Source organism: Aquarana catesbeiana, linkage group LG10 (assembly GCF_042186555.1).
Source record: "Aquarana catesbeiana isolate 2022-GZ linkage group LG10, ASM4218655v1, whole genome shotgun sequence".
Taxonomy (NCBI): Eukaryota; Metazoa; Chordata; class Amphibia; order Anura; family Ranidae; genus Aquarana; species Aquarana catesbeiana.
The window spans coordinates 30,612,217-30,634,540 of NC_133333.1; the positions used below are offsets into that span (position 1 = coordinate 30,612,217).

General features: G+C 43.0%; 2 protein-coding genes across 2 annotated transcripts; both read right to left on the reverse strand.

The window, feature by feature from the left end:
* Nucleotides 1–401: 401 nt before the first annotated feature.
* LOC141110527 (probable G-protein coupled receptor 33) lies at nucleotides 402–13,161 on the reverse strand. The gene is made up of 2 exons (XM_073601907.1): nucleotides 12,557–13,161; nucleotides 402–4,126 (listed from the first exon to the last, which is right to left on the reverse strand). The coding sequence occupies exons 1-2, from the start codon at nucleotides 12,570–12,572 to the stop codon at nucleotides 3,177–3,179; spliced, it is 966 nt and encodes a 321-aa protein (XP_073458008.1). The 5' UTR covers nucleotides 12,573–13,161; the 3' UTR covers nucleotides 402–3,176.
* Nucleotides 13,162–20,353: 7,192 nt separating this feature from the next.
* On the reverse strand, nucleotides 20,354–21,324 carry LOC141109994 (probable G-protein coupled receptor 33). Its single transcript, XM_073601243.1, has one exon. The coding sequence runs from the start codon at nucleotides 21,322–21,324 to the stop codon at nucleotides 20,398–20,400; it is 927 nt and encodes a 308-aa protein (XP_073457344.1). The 3' UTR covers nucleotides 20,354–20,397.
* Between the last annotated feature and the right edge of the window lie 1,000 nt (nucleotides 21,325–22,324).

Sequence of the window (22,324 nt, forward strand, 5' to 3'; positions counted from 1 at the left end):
GGTCGCCTGACAAGTCGTCCCTGTGTGAATGGACTCTTAAAGTCTACACAGGCAATGGCGGGCAGATTCAGCTGTGCATGTAGTCTGAACTTTACCTCTCCATATCTACAAACAACAAACTTTATCAGAAAAACAGTCACTTTCTCTTTCATAGCAAAGTGATTGGGTCTTTTTAAAGCCCACCTCCTGACCCACTTATACTTTTCTTTCCCATGATCCTCCACTGCTCTGTTCCTCTGCTGTCAAAACCCTGTGTAAGCTTTGTGTTGGAGCTTTTACATGGTTGATAATCTGTCCTCCTTTATAGTGTTTACAGTGTTCAGGCCTAGCTACTGGCCACTAGTAATGAGCGGTGGAGGTCGGTCTATAAGGGACCCAGGAGCGCAGACACCCCCCCCCCCCCCCCCCCCCAAAATAGTTCCGAAAGTTAGTTTGCCAAAGAAGAAAGCTACATGTTAAAGTTAAAAACTATTAGCCATATTATCATTTTTAAAATAAATCGTTCATATGTGTGTGCACTGTGCGGGGTGGCAGACTAATGGGTGTCTATTAGGTCCGTAAAGTTTTTAATAGCATGCGATTTGAGGCTGAGGCTCTAATTGGCTTGTTTCAGGTTACCCTCGGGTAATCTATCATTCAGCTGTCTGTGTAATCTGAGCTTCAGCTGCATAAAAAAAAACAGCTTTTTTTCCTGCAAACCAATTATAGAGGATCTTCACCCTTTAAAACAACTTTTCTCCTCTCCATCCCAACCACCCCCCTCCGCTACACAAATATCCCAATTTATATTATTTTTATTCTGTTCCCTTTTTTTCTTTAAAGTATATGTAAACGATCACCTTGTAAAACAACCAATTCAGTTTAAAATAGAAATGGAAGGGAAAACATTTGTGTATAAATGTAGCACCCTGGTGTTTAGGCTGGGTTGCTTCTAAATTTACCTGCCAGATATACCTTGGCTAATTGTTGAGGATCAATTGGTTTCATTCTAATGCCCTGTACACACGGTCGGACTTTGTTCGGACATTCCGACAACAAAATCCTAGGATTTTTTCCGACGGATGTTGGCTCAAACTTGTCTTGCATACACACGGTCACACAAAATTGTGGGAAAATCCGATCGTTCTGAAGGCGGTGACGTAAAACACGTACGTCGGGACTATAAACGGGGCAGTGGCCAATAGCTTTCATCTCTATGGGTATATGGGGTATCTCAGCCAATGGACAGGTTTTGTTAAAACCCTTGGCCTGCTGGGAGGAACTATATATTTGGGTGGAGTCAGGTTATTGGGGTTCTGTGCCACCTGGACGACTGTCTGGGTGGACGTGTGTTGTGTTGCCCCAGGCTCCTAGGCCAGAGTTTGGGCCTATCCCAGGCACATCTGACTGTTAGGCTGTTTGAGGGCCTATCCAGAAGCAAGAGAGCAGCGTAGGGTTGGGACTGCGGTTTGCAGTCCAACCAGAAGTGACAGTTCTGCCAGCCGGAGAACCTGTTGTGGTCGGAGGTAGTGGGGAAGCTGTCGCCACTAAGGGACCAACCACCTTATTACCAGGGACCACAGTGAGTAGCTGAAGCAAGTACTGGAGCAGCATTTTCACCAACCGGGGACGGTGAAGAATCGGGAAACTTCAGCAGGTGTCAAGTCAGGGACCCAGCCAGCGGAGGTGACGCATGAGGAAGATACTACAGTGAAGATTGGAGGAGCTCAAGGGATTCAGTGGCAGTGAATTATCTAGTCTAGTGAGAGAGACTGGGAGGTCAGTGGGCTGAAGAACTACAAGAAGGGATTGTCGTGGAAGTGAAGGAACTGTTACGCTTTGTGTTAGAAACAGTTAAAGACTGTTGCCATAGGAGACAGCATTCCTACACATGCAGATGTGGCATCTTGCTGGGTGCCTTTTCCTGCATGGCTGTCCTCCTGTAGAAGTCTCGGAGTCTGCCAATTAACATTGCAAATACCTAAGGGTGTCCTGGCCCTAACCCTCTCTCCCAAAGTTATGTTCAAGAGAAATAAAATCTCTTTGCATTCAAGAAGTGTCTGGCGCCCAATGAATCTAACTTGCATTACACCCGCCATGCCTCACAACCCACCATATGCAGAAGGATGTCAGCTATGTCTGGCCCTGGAGGTTCTCATTAGACTGAAGGAGGCCTGGGACCTTGCTACATAGATATGAAAAACCTTATAAATACCTATTTTTCCCCTTTTTATAAGTGATTGCATACCCTCTGTTCTCAGCTGCATAAGGAGCTCAAAGAGCTGGAGGAGGAGAAACTGCCGCCCACCAAACTTCCTAGTAAATGGGGGTTGAGTGTCAAGACAACTCTGAGCATTGGAGGAGATCAGGTTGAGTTCTCAGAACAGCAATAGAACTGCACGCTGGTTTCTCGTGCCTAGTGTGGTCAGTTAATAGGAAAGCAGAGGAACTAGCAGGAACACCAGGGATTTCACACAAATGAAGCAATACAAAGAGAACAGGAGACTTTTTCATGCAAGTACATGGTACAGCAGGCACATATTAGGAATCTGAAATGTTGGGTTTACATATTCTTTAAATAGGTTTCAGGCCTGCCCCCATCCTCTCTGATTACCTAGACAAATGGCATCAGCGCCCCCAGTGTCTCCTGGGAAATGTGACATGCATATGCCAGGAAGTTTGGGAGCACTGCATGTCATTCCATTCACTAAGGCCCAGTTCACATTTTTGCAGCTCTGCAAGCCATGTTTTTTTGCAGGAACGGCAGCCCATTCATTTAAATGGGCTACCGTGCCTCCAAAAACACAGGGAAAAGGTCCTTGCACCATTACTGGTATCGCAGCCCACACGGGAACTGCAAGTGCAATGCAGTTCCCAGTGTGCGTGTGCTTACCAGTGCGTGCGGCATGCATTAGGATTAGTGGCACCCGCACGCATCCAGTGCATTTTTTCTGCGCAGGTGGTTGCTGCTGCGGGTAGAGGTGTGGACCCACAGCGGGAACCACCTGCATAGATGTGAAGCAGGCCTAAAGGAGGAGGTGGTGGGTCGTCACCGGGAGGCCACGCTTGAACCTGGAAGAGCCAGCAGTCTCCCAATGACATCACAGTGAAACATGGTGTCGCAGGACCTAAGCAGCAGCTGCAGAGAAGAGGATCTCAGCAGGATAATCCTGGATCTGCTAGGTGGTTGGGTAACACTATTTCACTAAGCAAATGCAATTCTGTACAGATTTCTTGAATTCCTTGCTGAAGCTGTCGACAATGAATAGGTAAAGCACTGGTGTGAGACAACAGTTAATACAGGTAAAACATGTTGTGAGCATGATCAATGTCTGGAGGATTTCCTCTCGGAATCTTCCTTTCTCCAGAATCATTCCATTCCGTATATGATAGGGCATCCAGCAGATGAAGAACGAGGCTATGACAATGCTTATCAACTTATATGGCTTGTTAGATTTGGGCATCTGCTCCAGTTTAAGTTTGAAGGCAATGCGGAAATAGCAAAGGACCATAACAGAGAATGGAAGGAGAAAACTCATTGATAGGTGGAAGAAGTACAGAACCCACTGGGTTGACTGTTCAAGCCTCTCTAGTTGACCTTCATCCCTAGAGATGGTGAACTCCGCACAGCATACCGTGATGTTCTTGTCTTGTTCTAAATTACAAAGTATGAGATATGGAGAGCTGCACAGGACAGCCAACCCCCACAGTGCCAAGCAAACCATATAAGCCCGGTATGGTGTTACATGTTTTCGGTGCCAGACTGGGTGAAACACCGAGAGAAAACGTTCAATGCTTATGGCCATGAGAAAGAAGACGGCTGCATGTGCACACATTTCTACCAAGGCATTGTTCATCTTACACATGAACGATCCTAAGGTCCAGTGAGGATTTCTCAGAACATAGGCTGCTATAATGGGCATGTCCAAGGTAAAAATAAGATTGGTGATGATGAGGTGGAGGAACCAAGTGTTGTTGACACTCTGCACCATCCTGGACCTGAGCACCCAGATGTAAAGGGAATTCATAATAAGTCCAAAAAGAGATGTGAGGATCAAGATTAAGGCTGATATTAAATTTGGGGCCGTCACTTCAGGGTGAGATGTTCCAGCAGATATGTTCACATGCAGGTCTGTGATGGTATCATCTGCATAAAAGAAAATGTGATAGAGAGGGTTAAAAAGGATACTGTAGTGTAAAAGTTAAAATGGGTTCATAGTTGCCAACAGTCCCGATTTTCCCGGGACAATCCCGATTTTGGGACCCTCGTCCCGATTGGAGGCTGTCCCGAATCGGGATTTGCCCAGGGAAAATCGGGAATGTTTGCAATTTGCATTTTTGGGAAGCTGGCTTCAGTAAAATGGCGGCCGGTCCCGCCGCCGCCGCTTGATCGCTCCCCCTTGTGTTCAGTAGAGAGGGGAAGGGGGCTCGATCCGTGCAGCCAATGAATTCTCCTCTCGCACGGATCGGCCCCTCCCCTCTCCGCTGAACACACGGCGCCGGACGCTACACCCGCGGCCGCTCTATGTGCTCACTGCTGGGGCCTGGGGGGCGTTATGGGAGGGGAGGGTCTGCTGAGGGCTTCTGCACTGATGGAGGGGGTTCTGCTGAGGGGGTCTGCACTGATGGAGGGGGTTCTGCTGAGGGGGTCTGCACTGATGGGGTTCTGCTCTGAGGGCGTCTGCACTGATGGAGGGGGTCTGCTGAGGGCGTCTGCACTGAGGGGGTCTGCACTGATGGAGGGGGGTCTGCTGAGGGGGTCTGCACTGAGGGGGTTCTGCTCTGAGGGGGTCTGCACTGATGGAAAAGGGGTCTGCACTGAGGGGGTTCTGCTCTGAGGGGGTCTGCACTGATAAAGGGGGTCTGCACTGATGGAGGGGGGTCTGCTGAGGGCGTCTGCACTGATGGAGGGGGGTCTGCTCTGAGGGGGTCTGCACTGATGGAGGGGGGCCTGCACTGATGGAGGGGGGTCTGCTCTGAGGGGGTCTGCACTGATGGAGGGGGTCTGCTCTGAGGGGGTCTGCACTAATGGAGGGGGGTCTGCTCTGAGGGGGTCTGCACTGATGGAGGGGGGTCTGCACTGATGGACAGGGGTCTGCTGAGGGGGCCTGCACTGATGGACAGGGGTCTGCTCTGAGGGGGTCTGCACTGATGGAGGGGGTCTGCTCTGAGGGGGTCTGCACTGATGGAAGGTGGTCTGCTCTGAGGGGATCTGCACTGATGGAGGGGGGTCTGCACTGATGAGGGGGGTCTGCACTGATGGAGGGGGGTCTGCACTGAGGGAGTCTATACTGACTCTGCTGGGGGCACCTGATGCAAGGAGGGACTCTGCTGGGGGCACCTGATACGTAGACAGACTCTGCTGGGGACACCTGATGCAAGGACAGACTCTGCTGGGGGCACCTGATGCAAGGACGGACTCTGCTGGTGGCAGGCGACGTGGCAGGTGACACGCACAGGGATCCCACTGATTCTGCATTATGTTGAGTTGAATGCTTTATTTTTATATTACAATGTAATAATAGAAATAATGCGCTTCAATCATCCTGACACCATAACAATCATGGTGTCGGGATGATTGAAGTGCTAACACCAGTTGTTTGGAGTATCTTTATCTGCTGATTGTTAAACTTTCTAGAATACACATATTTCTATTGTTGTGTAGGATCTGGGGCTGCTGTCCCTTCATTCCTCTCTCCCCCTTTCCCTCTCCATCCCTTATTCATCTCAGACTCTAACCACACCCCCTTTGAGCCACGCCCATTTAAGACACGCCCACCATTTCACGTAAACCACACCCACGTATCGCCGCGTCGCGCTTCACGCGCCGCAGTTTTGTTTTGTTTGTGGTCATCAACCCTGTCCTCAGGGACCACTAACAGGCCAGGTTTTATGTATTACCTTGGGGAGATGCAGACTAGAATACTGCAATCACTGATCAGCAAATGATATCACCTATGATGTATTTCGGTTATCTTGCAAACCTGGCCTGTTAGTGGGCCTTGAGGACAGGATTGATGACCACTGGGTTAAAGCCCATCTATTGGTAAATTCAGACCCCCTTTCCCATCCTACTCCAATCCACTCCACTTCCACCCATTCACAAATTAAAGACTAGAGATGTGCAGGATGGAACAATTTATTTTGTTTCGGATTCGTTCGTTATTACTTTCGTTTTGTCATATTCGTTATGATAGAATGATTCGTTTTCAGAATTATTTTCGTATATTCGGATTCGGTTTGTATATTCGTTATTTTTGAATCGATTCGAATTTCGGAAGATGGCTATATTCGTTCTATTCCATTTTATTCTAATCAACTCTATTTTTCCCATTCTATTCTTTTCTATTCTTATCATCATCTTAATTCACTTGTATACCTTACATATTGCAATATGTTTCCATTTCAAATTCATATTCAACTTAATTTTCACATTTTTAGAAATTGGAATTCATTTTCCAATTTTTTTCATTTCAAATTCCTTTTTTACATTTTTCAAATTTATTATTGTGGATTTGCTGAAATTCATTAGTATTGTGATTCAGAAAATCCAGATACATCCGATTCTCCTAATAACAAAAATTATGTCCAAATATCAATTCGTAACAAAACGTATTGCACATGTCTATTAAAGACTTACCTGAGTCAACCATTTCTTGACCCTCCACAGCACTTCTTCTGCTAGAGAAGACCAATGGTCGACCATTGCAGTCCAGGATTGCTGCCAACCTATCTTGGTGACATCATTATCATGCCGTTGGAGTCTTCTGGACCCTGTTAGGATCCTGCCAGTGGACCCAATAGGATGTGTCCATCCCCAAAGAAGGAGCCTCCCAATCCTCTCACTCTGCAGTCCAGAATAAAGAAGGTTCAAATGTTACCTGAACATGGATTCAGATAAGTTTTTTGGCCATTTATTTATCTATCTATTTATTTATTTTAATCTACTGGGGCAGCTAGCTAGAAGGGTGTGAAGGGTAGACTTTAGTGGGGGCATGACCAATTTTTTTTAGTTTGGTGATCCTGCTACAGGCAGGAAACACATCAGCAGCGACAGGTAAGCCTTCCACTTACTTTACTGGCCCAAATCCCGTGATAATCTGCTGATTAGCAGGCCAATGACAGTCAACAATGTGTGGCAGGTGACGTGGCAAGTGACAATCAGCAACGTGTGGCGGGTGACATGGCAAGCGGCAATCAGGAACGTGTGGCAGGTGACGTGGCAAGTGACAATCAGCAACGCGTGGCGGGTAAGTGGTGTTCTGCAACTTGTGGCAGGGACGTGGCACGTGACAATCCACATCTGAAGGCAGGTCGACGTGGCAAGTGACACGCTCAGGGCTCCCACTGATTCTGCATTATAGTGAGTTGAATCATTTCATTTTATATTACAATGTAATAATAGAAATAATGCACTTCAATCATCCTGACACCATAACAACCATGGTGCAGCCATTGCCCAACACCAGCCATTGCCCAGCAAAATTGCCCGCAAAAAAAATGATTTTCTGGCAGTGCCCCTTCCAAGACTAGACTCTGGATCCGCCCCTGGTCTGAGGAATTCAAGCATGGCTTGAGGAACACAACTACTAGTTTGAGGTATTGACCAAAGGTGTCCTATCGGGTTGAGGTCAGGACTCAAGTCAAGTTCTTCCACCGCAAAGAATTTAGAAGAAATGACCGCACACCATTGTAGATCAAAATCCTTTTTATTTGGACATCCCAAAAACGACAGGAATCAGAATGCTGGGTAGACACGTTTCGCACACTTCACGTGCACTTAGTCGTTACCTCCACCTCAAACTCACTCACCCATGTCTTTAAGGACCTTGTTTGTCCAAAACAAGGTCTATAAAGACATGGATGAGTGAGTTTGGGATGTAGGAACTTGACTGGCGTGCACAGAGTCCTGACCTCCTGTCAGAAACCATGAATCAGACCGAGACAGAAGTACAGTTAAATCACACTTGTTTAATAATAAAAGTAAATAGAACGAAGGTGACCAAAACATAGCCAAAGTTCAGTAACCGGAACGGATATTCAGACAACTAACTAATAAAAAAAAAAAAAATTATAATAAAAATGCCATACATCTATCCCCTATTTTGTAGACGCTATAACATTTACGCAAACCAATCAATATACGCTTATTGCAATTTTTTTTTTTACCAAAAATATGTAGAAGAATACATATCGTCCTATGGTGAGGAAAAAATGTATGTTTTTAAATATTTTTTGGGGATATTTATCATAGCAAAAAGTAAAAAATATTGCTTTTTTTTCAAAATTGTCGCTCTTTTTTTTTTTATAGCGCAAAAAATAAAAAACGCAGAGATGATCAAATACCACCAAAAGAAATCTCTATTTGTGGGGAAAAAAGAACGTCAATTTTGTCGCACGAACGTCGCACGACCGCGCAATTGTCAGATAAATTGACTCAGTGCCGAATGGCAAAAAGTGCTCTGGTCAGGAAGGGGGTAAAATCTTCCGGGGCTGAAGCGGATATAGGAAAATAATGATGAATCCGCGCAATGGGGTAGGTAAAAAAGTGGTTCAGAACTGCTGCCTCCACAAATGCAATAACCACCGAAGTGGAAAAAGCTGAACTGAGAAGAAATTAGGTGTGGGTGTGGCGCTGTTCTGGTTTTATGGCAAAGTGTTATGACACTGTGATAACATATTAAAGTCACCCCGTAGACATCCAACGATGAAACGCGTAGGGTGTGGCCTGACCAACGTCGTGCGTCATCTCCCAACGAATACAGGATTGTTTGGCGGTTTAAACTCAGATCTTTTATGCTTGAATTGAACTTTTACAATGTGAGTACCATTCTGTTACTTTTGGAATAAAGGTTTTAAACATTTTTACGCTATGGGCACCCCTTCTCTTTTATGTTAACATAACACGATCCGGGATTGCCAGGAACTGCTGCACAGTGGCATAGACTGTGACCGCGCAATACCCCTACAGGGGTGAAAGTATCCGGTGAGTGTTTGCACAGTAAGAGCACGAATATCAAGCACTGTCACTAATGTCACCCCCCCTTCCTTTTTCCTTCCCACTCACCTTAGCACTTCAGATCAATGTACAGTATGAATACATGGGCATATTTTGACATAACAGCACCACATGGTAAACAGTGAGTTGCATAGGATCAGCCACTGTCTGAAGCAAATTACATAAACATCATTTTCTATTTTTATGCAAAATCACTTTTGATTGTCACTCCTTTTTTGGGATAAAGTTTTTCAATAATTTTTTATCAACCGACATTTTCATACTTTCACTCACCTATCACAGGTGACGTTGGTCAGGCCACGCCCTACGCGTTTCGTCATTGGACGTCTACGGGGTGACTTTAATATGTTATCACAGTGTCATAACACTTTGCCATAGAACCAAAACAGCGCCACACCCACACCTAATTTCTTCTCTGAAGTGGATATAGTGTGTATGTATATATATATATATATATATATATATATATATATATATATATATATATATATATATATATATATATATATATATATAGGATGAGATATCCAAATAATGCAAATTCCTTTACTTCAGGAAATCCATAATGTATAAAAAAAAATCAAAGCACCAAGCAACTGTACAGTTTCAAGCAAAAAAAAAAAAACATGCTCTCTCTCTATTTTTTGTACGTTATGGATATGAATTTTCTGAATTACAGGAATTTGCATTATTTGTATCTCTCATCCTTACTTGCTGTACATAATAATCGGCGGTAAAACAGGAGCCTTCTGCTAATGTGATTATCCAGTCTGGCAAATGAAGATTTGTAAAAGCGTAAGAGTGACTCATCTTTGTCCGTATATATATATATATTTGTTTGTTTTTGTTTTGTTTTTTCTTTTTACTGGAAATGGCATCTGACATTCTGAGGATGTGAAAAGCAGCACTTCCTATTTAGAAGAACAGGGGTCCAAAAGGGGTCAGTTAGGGAGTATATATAACAAAAGATGAAAATACCAATGATTTAATAAATACCACTAAAATTAAGCTCTATCTGTCTCCAAAAATGACATACAGTGGAACCTTGGATTACGAGCAGAATCCGTTTCCAGGAGAAGGCTTGTAATCCAAAGCACTCGCATATCCACTTCAGCCCTGGAAGTTTTTACCCCCTTAATGACCAGGCCATTTTTTGCGATACGGCACTGCATTATTTTAACTGACAATTGCGCAGTCGCGCGACGCTGTACCCAAACAAAATTCACGTTCCTTTTTTTCCCCACAAACAGAGATTTCTTTTGGTGGTATTTGATCATATCTGCGTTTTTTAATTTTTTGTCGCTATAAACAAATAAAGAGCGACAATTTAAAAAAAAAAAAAAAAAAAAACAATATTTTTTTACTTTCTGCTATAAAACATATCCAACAAAAAAATGTAATTTCTTCATCAATTTGGGCCAATATGTATGCTGCTGCATAAAAAATAAAATCCCTATAAGCGTATATTGATTGGTTTGCGCAAAAGTTATAGCGTCTACAAAATAGGGAATATATTTCTGGAATTTTTTACTAGTAATGGTGGAGATCAGCGACTAGCTGGACTGCGATATTGCTATATAATATAATATTATATACTATTATAATAAAATACAATATTGATATAACACTTAACTGACACTTTTTTGGGAACCAGTGACACCAATACAGTGATCAGTTCTAAAAATATGCACCGTCACTGTACTAATGACTCTGGCAGGGATTAACATCAGGGGCGATCAAGGGGTTAAATGTGTGCCTAACATATATTACTGTGTGTGCTGCTTTTACTAAGCAATGTGCTGTTTTTTTATTTCCTGCATTGCAGAAAGAAAAAAACAGCACGTTGCTGCTGTCAGAAGAGAATGTGTTTGCTTAGGCCCCTTTCACACTGGGGTGGTTTGCGGGCGACATTGTGCTAAAAATAGCACCTGCAAACCGACCTGAAAGTGCCGCTGCTTTGTCTCCAGTGTGGAAGCCCCAAAGGGCTTTCACACTGGGGCGGTGCACTGGCAGGACGGTAAAAAAAGTCCTGCTAGCAGCATCTCTGGAGCGGTGAAGGAGCAGAGTATATACCGCTCCTCCACCGCTGCTGCCCATTGAAATCAATGGGACACCGCGGCAATACCGCCCGCAAAGCGCCTCTGCAGAGGCACTCTGCGGTGGTTTTTAACCCTTTCTCGGCCGCTAGCGGGTGCCGGATACCGATGGTAAAGCGCCGCTAACAATAGCAGCATTTTACCGCTGACGCCGCCCCACTGTGGAAGGGGCCTTACCTACACAGGGCTCTCTTCGGTAATGTCCACAGCCGATCGTCCAGCACCAGCAGCCGCTGGTGCTGCAGCCAATCGCAGCACAGCTGGGGCAGTGGGGGCACGCGGTGTGCTCTCTACCAGGGTCAAAGTCCAGACCTAAATCCAATTGAGAATCTGTGGCAAGACTTGAAAATTGCTGTTCACAGACGCTCTCCATCCAATCTGACAGAGCTTGAGCTATTTTAAGAATGGGCAAAAATGTCACTCTATAGATGTGCAAAGCTGGTAGAGAAATCCCCAAAAAGACTTGCAGCTGTAACTGCAGTGAAAAGCGGTTATACAAAGTATTGAATACAAATGCCCGCCACACTTTTCAGATATTTATTTGTGAAACGTTTTGAAAACCATTTATCATTTTCCTCCCACTTCACAATTATGTGTCACTTTGTGTTGGTGTATCACATAAAATCCCAATAAAATACATTTACGTTTTTGGTTGTAACATGACAAAATGTGCAAAATGTCAAGGGGTATGAATACTTTTTCAAGGCACTGTAGATCCTAGGGTAGGTATATATACACACAATTGCATTCGTTTGTATTGGCCGCTACGAGGCGGTGGTTTGCCTCGCGCTTCGCTGGAAAAAGTAGCGCATGCAGTACTCTTTTCAGAGCACACCACCGCAATGTGGTGGTGAGAACCAGCCTTGTAGGAGAAAAGGGCATTTTGCCTTGTCTTGTGGTGGGACTACGCTGGAATAGCCCAAAACAGTCCTACTGCGCCTAGTGTGAATCGACCCTAAAGGAACCATATACTAAGAAATAGAGGGGACGCCATTATCTGGCTGTCTGTGGCTCTCCATTGTCCTAAGACGCTGGCCTGAAACATGCTACCGATTAAAAAAGTCACATTGCCATACGGTACTTGTTCCAAGTCAGTGACTCCGGACATATTGAAGCCAATAGCTTAGCCAGGCAGCAAGCATTTTTAGGAGAGGTCAGCTATGGCCACCTCCATTTTCAATACTTTCAGGCTTTCTTTAAAGATTAATCTCAGAAAGCAAAATGTGTGCGTAGAAGCCTTGGATGGAAGCTGGCACTTTCTGCAGTCCAAGCAGCATATCTCCATTTTGGGGCAGAAATGCGAAAAACGAATTGGCGTGACTCGAGGCAACACTGCTCTGGAACTGAAAAACTGCTCAGGAATCTGAGAATGTCAGCTTTTATATGAGGCTTTTCACACAGGTATGATGATTCCTAACATTTCCCTTTTTAAATTTCCGAATTTTAAAGCCAAAAAAGTTACCTGTTTCATGGAACATCTCTACAAGCCAACGCCGTCTCCGTGATCTGTTCACAGAATCTTCTTACAGAATGCAACCTTCTCCCATGGCACACGTTCTAACTGACAGATTGCAGAAATAACAATGATATTTCAGGACTTCCCCTTCTGTATGTTTCTTGTCAGATTGGCTTTTTTTTTTTTTGGTGCTTTAGGTTTCTCTGCTTTTAACCACTTGCCACCCAGGCCAGTTCTGACATTTCTCTCCTACATGTAAAAATCATCATTTTTTTTTTGCTTGAAAATTACATAGAACCCCCAAACATTATATATGTTTTTTTAAGCAAAGACCCTAGAGAATACAATGGCGGTCGTTGCAACTTTTTATCTCGCAGGGTATTTGTACAGCAATTTTTCGAACGTGTTTTTTCTTTGAAAAAAAAAACATTTTTTTTTTTTAATTTTTAAAAAATCTATTTATTTCATTTGTAAATAACTTTTCAGTGCTTAAAAAAAAAAAACACAATAAAGTTTGCCTAATTTTGTTGCATAATGTGAAAGATGAAATTACGCCGAGTAAATAGATACCTAACATGTCCTGCTTCAAAATTGCACACACTTGTGGAATGGCACCAAACTTTGATACTTTAAAATCCCCATAGGCAACACTTTAAAATTTTTTAGTGGTTACATGTTTTGAGTTACAGAGGAGGTCTGGTGCTAGAATTATTGCTCTCGCTCTAACGTTCGTGGTGATACCTCACAGGTGTGGTTTTGAACACCATTTTCATATGTGGGTGGGACTAACGTATGCGTTCGATTCTGCGTGCGAGCACACGGGGACAGGGGCGCTTTAAACATTTTTATTTTTTTTATTGTTCATTTTACTTTTTTTTTATTTTGACACTTTAAAAAAAAAAATTTTTTTGATCACTTTTATTCCTATTACAAGGAATGTAAGCATCCCTTGTAATAGGAATATGGCATGATCGGTCCTCTTTGCAGTGAGATATGGGGCCTTACCTCTAGGCTGGGAAGCCTGAAATAAAAAACAATTAAAAAAGATCTCAGCTTCCCAGCCGAGGCGGCGCCGTCATAACACCGCGCCCGGCCTCCGAATGATCATAGAGACTCCGGCGACCATCTGGTCCACCGAAAATCTCTATGGTAAACATCCGGGGCCGGCGGATCCTGGCTCCGACTCACCAATGGAAGCGATGAGTCAGCAGAAGTACCGGAGGTTGGTGGACGTCCCCTCTCGCCACCCGTAAGAACGATCAAGTGGCTGAACAGCCACTATGATCGTTCTTATGGTGTAAACAAAACAATAAGTACAGATTTCATTATCACTTAGTTATTATGTATTCAGATATGCAGTCTCGTTTTGAAAGTATGATACTAATTATAAATCTATAGAGAGTGACTTTGTTATTTATAGTTCTACTAATGTTTACCACATTTATATCTATAGAACACCATACAATTGTTCTCAATGATATTAAGCCCCTGAGGAAGGACAACACAGTCCGAAACATGTCAGGTATCATTTTCCAGCATGTATTCTCCCTAGCCTACCTACGGTCTTGAGGCGGCTAAGTTTCATGCCCGTGTTTTTTTTTGTACTGAGCGTATTTGTTATTAATATTGCAATTTTACATGTTACTTTTTTGTCAGTGCCAATTTTATTGTATGTTACCAATAAATATATTTTTTACTCAACACCTGGTCTGCCTTCAAAAATCCAGAGGGGTCATACCGTGCCTTGAGCACTAGGTTTTCTCTTTTGTTTGCTATATTGGATCCGACAGACCAGGCTATCGCACACACCGCCAATCCCTGCCCTATTAAATTGTTCTTATGGTGTAGGGAATCGCCGGCTGAAAAAGCTGATATCTGAATGATGCCTGTAGCTGCAGGCATCATTCAGATATACCCGCACAAAATCAAGGATGTCATATGACGGCCGGTTAATTAATATCGCACAAAATTTCCACTCTGCTCCTCCCATGACCTCCTGCTCTCTTATCGTGACCTCCAACCTATGCCATGCTCCAAGACTTTCCCAGAGCATCTCCTTTCCTCTGGAACTCCCTACCCCAACCTGTCTGGCTATCTCCTACTCTGTCTGTCTTTAGGTGGTCCCTGAAAGCTCATTCCTTTAGGGAAGCTTATCCGACCTGTAGCTAGAAACTGAATCTCACGTTCTCGAACAACTCACCCCCACAAAGTCATTACCTTTTGTATCACTTCCCGTTCTCTTTAGATTGTAAGCTTTCATGAGCAGGACCCTCCTAATCCTCTTGCCTTGAAATTTATTTCAACTGTACTGTCTACCTTTATTTTGTACCGTAACTTCATATACCGATGGTTTTAGAATAAGATCACCATCAACTCATCAAGCTCATATACATCTAGTATAGCCACTTGGCCATGTAATATAGTAGAGATCTCTTGAGCCTACTTATTATTATATTATTATTTTAAATAATAATAATTACTGTTAGGCTCGGTTCACACTAGGACGACTTGTCAGGCGACCTAGTCGCCTGACAAGTAGCGTCCCGTTCTGTACAATGGAACCGTTCTAATCGGAGCGACGCAAGTCGCTCCGACTAAGAAAAAGGTTCCTGTACTACTTTGGAGGCGACTTGCATAGACTTCTATATAGAAGTCGTTTTGCAAGTCGCCGCCCCTGTCGTGTCCAGGTCGCCTGAGGCAGTCGCGCTGCAAGTCGCGCTGCCTCAGTGTGAACCGGGGCTCATTGTATTGCTATAATAAAAACAATAATACATGTTATTATTGTTATGTTACAAATCATAGAATGCATTAAGATAAAAAAAAACCTTTTGCCTTTAGAACCACTTAAATTCTTTATTTAGCAAAAGACACGGGCTTACAATCTCAGTTTACAGCAACAAAACAGGCCCAGCTGAGGCATTAAAAGAAGGTCAGCATACACAATCAAGCAAAAGGAGATTGGAGACCTCTAATAACCTCATGAAGACCTCACTTAGAAATGTTATGCAAAATTACGAGAAACAAAGGTGACCCTCCAAAGGAATTGCATAAGACTGTGCTGGCTGCCTGCTGAAGATCCAAACCCAGGAAGGGGGGGGGGTGCACCAGAAGGAAGGGGAAACAGGGCCTGCAGTCGATACCAAAATTAGCAAGTATAGATTGACCTGTGACTAACTAGATTGGACCCTGTTGGCCAAGATCTGGAGGAAGGTCAGGATTGCCTGGGAGGCGCCCCATATCCAAAGGACACATTAAGTCCTGGTAGGCATCAGAGCAGGAAACGATTGACCACGGATTCCATGTATGTTAAAATTTCTCTTCACATTGGTGGAAACCAGCTGTAAGATGTTCCATGTGGAGACTGTCTTGTAATTCATCTGAAATAATCTAGATCACATATTGATTTTAACAGCCTATGTCAAAGAGTTTTGGCCTTGTTTAGATGGCATCAGTTTGACTTCAATATGAGGTGCTTCCCGAAAGCATTCAGAATTTATTGACAGGTGCATTTGATCTCCTTCTGACCAGCGTTTAAGCCCGGGTTCACACCATAAAACGCTGCGCACCGCACAGGAGCGCTGTGCGTCCCTGTTCACCGTTTCAGGGACGAATCAGGGCCGATTCTATGCCTGAATTCGGCCCTGAAACGCAGCCAAAGACGCACAGCGTTTTTGTGCAGTGCGCACCGCAGCCGCCCCGGAGATATGTGAACCGGCTCCATAGGGAGCCAGTCACATTCTCCTGCTATGCGAATTAGAGGTGCGGAAACGCACCTCTAATTCGCATAGGTGTGAACCCGGGCTAAAACTTAAAGCAGGCTTCGTATTCCTATAGACTTGTATGGGGATGTAAAACCCACGTGAAGCAAAGGCCCATCGATACAAGCCCAAATCACAAATCTGGGAAAAACCTTTTCTGCTTTGAGATGTAATTGCTGTCTACATCTCCACTGGTCAAATCACTTCATCTACTGTCTTGGTGACAGTGTATTTAATGAACCAAGAGTCATGAAAATATAGGTTCTAACCCACTGTCCAAAGCCCCCCCAAAAAAAAGTTTTGACTGGAGTCAGACTTGTTTATTCTAGACTGAGAAAAAATGCATTATGTACCTTATTAAACAGCTCAAGAGGCTTCCTAACTGCTTGACAACCCCCCCCCCCCCCCTCAAAGCTTCAAAGCTGCTTCTGTTTGGCAGTCCAGCGACTTTCTCTTTACCAAAGTTATGGGTCCAATGTGTTACTATGGCTATTTTAGTGAATGTTACAGTATAAATATACAGTATAACATGTATTGTTTTTAGAAGCTGGGCTTCCCCTATCCACATGCTAATGAACTCATTGGACTGGTTCATGGAGCTCATGCTAAAGGAAGTGATGTTGGCAGGGAGTAGGGGGAGGGGAAAAAAAGGACCTGAACACAGCCATGTGCTTGACACAGAAGAAGTAGTTTGGGAGGACTTGAGAGAAGCAAGCAGTCTGGAAGGAAACCTGGGGATAACATCAGGGATACTGAAAGAAGGGGACCTCATCTGGGAATGACACCAAAACTACACTATAATCCAAATAAAGTGACTTTTATTGTATCCCTCTTGCATACAAAATCCATGCTTATTTGCTAGGAAGGATAGATAAGATAAGATTAGATAGATAAGATTTATTGTCATTGTGAAACAAATTCACAATGAAATTACATTAAATAGTAAAAATGGTCATTTGCGCTTGTATTATCCTCATTTTCCCCCAAAAAAAGGAAGGGTAAAAATATGCTTCTAATAGTAATGCCCCGTACACACGGTCGGATTTTCCGATGGAAAATGTCCGATCGGAGCGTGTTGTCGGAAATTCCGACCGTGTGTAGGCTCCATCGGACATTTTCCATCAGATTTTCCGACACACAAAGTTGGAGAGCAGGAGATAAAATTTTCCGACAACAAAATCCGTTGTCGGAAATTCCGATCATGTGTACACAAATCCGACGGACAAAGTGCCACGCATGCTCAGAATAAATAAAGGGATGAAAGCTATTGGCCACTGCCCCGTTTATAGTCCCGGCGTACGTGTTTTACGTCACCGCGTTTAGAACGATCGGATTTTCCGACAACTTTGTGTGACCGTGTGTATGCAACACAAGTTTGAGCCAACATCCGTCGGAAAAAATCCTAGGATTTTGTTGTCGGAATGTCCGAACAAAGTCCGACCGTGTGTACGGGGCATATCACTAAATTCCCATAAGGATGGTAAAAATAAGAATGGTAAAATAAGGGATAAAATTCCACTTCTAATATTAACAGTGAATATTCATTAATAAATTAAATTCATCTAAACTTATTCCACATAAATGTGCTAATAAAAAACGCACAGTGACAAACCTTGCTGTGTATGTGCTTTTTAACACAGCTATAAGCTCCTTACAATAAATATGTTAGGTGAAATCTAATTAAGTAAAACAAATGAAATCAGATTATATATGTCTTGCTTCCATGAGATTTCTCCAAAAATATAAATCCAAATGTGCAAAAATTATATATACAAAAAATCCTCCTTTTCCTACAAATCCTTCATGTGAAGTGTAGATAATTCATCAAGTGTTAAATAATTAAACCAAAACAGTGTCAATTAACTCGTGACAATGTTGAAACAAAAGTCAAAATAATAGTGAAGAAAGAATAAAATGTTACTTTTAACTCCTTGCGCTTTTTCTTCAGTGTTAATCACTGCTCCTCTCAGATTCCGGACATATGGGGAGAGAAATTAACAATCCATTGCGCAGAGATTAATGATTCATTGGATACTATAATTAAGATAGGGTTTTTTCACTCACAGACTCTTTCTGGATGGGATCGCTTTTTATATTGATCAGGCTGCAAACAAGAGCTTAGCGGCACAGCTCTACCTTCACCGCCGCCAACTCACACACTGCAGATGCTGGAGGTCACAGGCTCCTCCTACATGTTACGTCACTGCCACGTGACTTTTTCAAGGATCTTGAAAAAGTCACGTGGCCTCCTCATTGGGAGGAATTGTACCCCATCATTGGTGTCATTGGGATGAATTGTACCCCATGGTTGGTGTCATTGGGAGGAATTGTACCCCATCGTTGGTGTCATTGGGAGGAATTGTACCCCATCATTGGTATCATTGGGAGGAATTGTACCCCATCACTGGTGTTATTGGAAGAAATTGTGCCCCTTCATTAGCGTCAGTGAGGGGAATTGTACCCCATCTTTGGTGTCATTGGGAGGAATTGTACCCCATCATTGGTGTCATTGGGAGAAATTGTACCCCATCATTGGTGTCATTGGGAGAAATTGTGCCCCATCGTTGGTGTAATTGGAAGAAATTGTGCCCCTTCATTGGCATCAGTGGAGGGAATTATGCTCTATTATTGGTAACAGAAGATGAAATAGTGCCCCAAGTCGGATGAAAGGCAGCAAAGGGCCGCATTTGGCGGCCCCCGGAGTGCAGTTTGGAGACCACTGCACTAGAGCTAATTATTTATCTGTCTGTACAATGGTCAACTTTAGCAAAATCAACTATGTTTTATTTTACATTTTTTTCTAGGTATAAAAGACACAAATGAATGCAGCTCTGTATTCACTAATAAACCAATCATTTGTAATGCAGGCAGTGTAAGTACCTGAGTTTGACTTTAAATCAGCCTCTGCACAGCAGAGCTCAGTCTGGGAAAGGCAGCAGCAGCCCAATTGACAAAGAGCATACTGATATCAGAAGAGAGCAGAGTGACAGTGAGATGAGCCGATTAGTCTGCTGCTTGTCCTTAAAGAGGAGCTTCAGCCCCCCCCCCCCAAAAAAAAGGAAAAGTCAACAGCTACAAATACTGTCTTTTACGGCACTTACCTGTCCAGGAATCCAACGGTGTCCTCCTCTGAGACGATTTTTAATTCAGCTATCAGGTGCTAAGGTGCTCTTGACTAAGTGAAACCATCAGTGGGAAGGGGCGCTTTAAAAAATGTTTTATTTTTTCTTAATTATGTTACTTTTTATTTTTTATTTTTACACTGTCCTTTAAAAAAAAAAAAATCTGGGTCACTTTTATTCCTATTACAAGGAATGTAAACATCCCTTGTAATAGAAAAAAAGCATGACAGGACCTCCTAAATGTGAGATCTGGGGTAAAAAAAGACCTCAGATCTCATATTTAAACTAAAATGCAATAAAAAAAATAAAAAAATAAAAATGTCCCCTTTAAGACCATTGGGCGGGAGTGAAGTTTGACGTCATTTCCGTCATTCAATAGTATGGAGCCGAGCGGGAGCCATCTTTCCCTCACTTGGCATCCAGCCTCACAGGAGAAAGGACGTGATCATCTCCGTCGCTACTGGTGAGTCCAGTAAGCGGCGGAGACGACCGGAGCGTGGCCCTCACCCGCCCCCAATAAAAGTGATCTTGCGGCGAATCCCCCACGGAGACCACTTTTATCTGAAAGAGGACCATCCGCCTTTGAAGAGGATATCGGGGTTATGGCAGCCAGCCGCTGCCATAACCCTGGTGTTTTATGTCAAAGTACTGACGTACAACGACGGCATCCGCAAGTGATTAAAGTGTTTCTAAAGGCATTTATTATATGCATTAAGGTAAAAAACCTTCTGTGTGCAGCAGCCCCCCTAATACTTACCTGAACCCCTTCGTAATCCAGTGATGTGCACGAGAGCCTCAACTCACCAAGGACTCTCCCTCCTCATTGGCTGAGACAGCAGCAGGAGCCATTGGCTTCCAGTCAGTGAGCCAATGAGGAGAGAGAAGAGGTGGGGGAATTGACACACAGAGTAGTGGCTCGGGAGTGAGCATGATACACTTTATTTAGATACACTTTATTTAAAAAAAATCAGGATGTTAATGGAGCAAATAAATGTATGAACTTTCTAAACTCTTTAGTAAAGTCTTCCATGATGAACAAGTAACATATGGGGCCAATGAAGCTGTAGATATAGGTACTAATCATTTTCAGTATGAGAAGCATCCCATTCTCAAATCCGCCTCTTGCCAGACTCATGCCATAGGCTATGTGGTAAGGGGTCAGACAGACCAGGAATGTTGCTGTAGCCAGGAATATGACCTTGTAGGGTTTGGTGGAGCTCCTTCTTTGGCTTTTTATCTTGAAGAGGATTTTGAAGTGACAAACTGCGATGATGACAGAGGGAAGCAGAAAACTCACAAGAACTCTAAAGAAGAACATCCCCCATTTGACTTGGGCCTCCACATTCTCCCACTTTCCCGAGAAGGTATAGTCATTGTAGCAGATGGTGAAGTTGTCCTTCCATTTGGTCACACGAAATAGAAGATACGGAGAGCTGCAGAGGATGGCCAGACCCCACAAGCCGTAACAAACAGCGGAGGCATGGCCAAGTCTTATGTACCAGTGGGGATGGTAGACCAGCAAATAACGATTAAGACTGACTCCGGTAATAAGGAAAACCGCAGCGAAAAGGCAGAAGGAAATCATGGAGTGATGGACTTTACACAAGAACATTCCGAAGATCCAATGGGGTTTCATCAGGACATAGATGATTGAGATAGGCTGCAGGAGAAGAAAGACCAGATTGGTGATAACGAGGTGAAAAAGCCACACATTGTTTACACTCGGCTTCATCCTGAATTTCAGGACCCATAAATAGAGAGCGTTCACCACCAATCCAAAGAGAAATTGGATAAATAAGAAAATGGAGACTATTAATTTTGAAGCTGTGATCGCTAAGGTTGGGGATTCAGTAGATGTGTTGAACTGAAAACTCGGGCTGAATGTGTTAATCATTGTCCGCTGTGAAAAATAAAAACAGAATATCTAAGTATTATAGGTATACAAAGAAAAATGACACATATATGTGTAATGTAATTATATATATATTATTATATTATTATAATACAGGGTATATATAGCACCAACAATTTACTTGGCGCTTTACAATATAAAGGGGGGCAATACAATTACAATACAGTTCAGTACAGAAGGAATAATATAAAGACAATATCTATTTGGAAAAGCTGGTCGGAGGTTTTGGGCCTTAAAATGTGAGTTGCCATAGAATGGAGGGGAGACACCAGTTGACGGGGGATGAGGGGGTCGGACCCCCTGAGGGGGGGGGGGGGGGGAAGAGGGGGCTACTTGATTTGAATGGGTGGGGTTTTTTTTTTTTATTTTATGTAATGTGTATTTTTGCTGTATCTGAATAATATGAATGTGAAATGTGTTTGATGTATTGATGTAAGTAAAAAAAAAAAATTGTAATAAAGATTTCTGGATTAAAAAAAAAAAAAAAAAAAAAAAAAAGACAATATCTAGGTTTTATATGTATATTACTTACAAAAATAACAACAGAATGTCTGAGTATAATAAGTATGCAAAGAAAAAATGTTATATATATTTATATATATATATATATATATATATATATATATATATATATATTCAGTATATCTACGTATTATAGGAATAATAGTTAAAATAACAACAGATTGTGTGAGTATTATAAATATACAAAGAAAAATTACACATATATACACTATATTATTAGGACACCTGCCTTTACACGCACATGAACATTAATGGCATCCCAGTCTTTGTCCGTAAGGTTCAATATTGAGGCTGCCCACAATGTTTAGGTGTCTGTCTATGGGAATGTTTGACCATTCTTTCAGAAGTGCATTTGTGAGGTCAGGCACTGATGTTGGACGAGTAGGCCTGGCTCACAGTCTCTGCTCTAATTCATCCCACAGATGTTCTATCGGGTTGAGGTAAGGACTCTGTGCAGGTT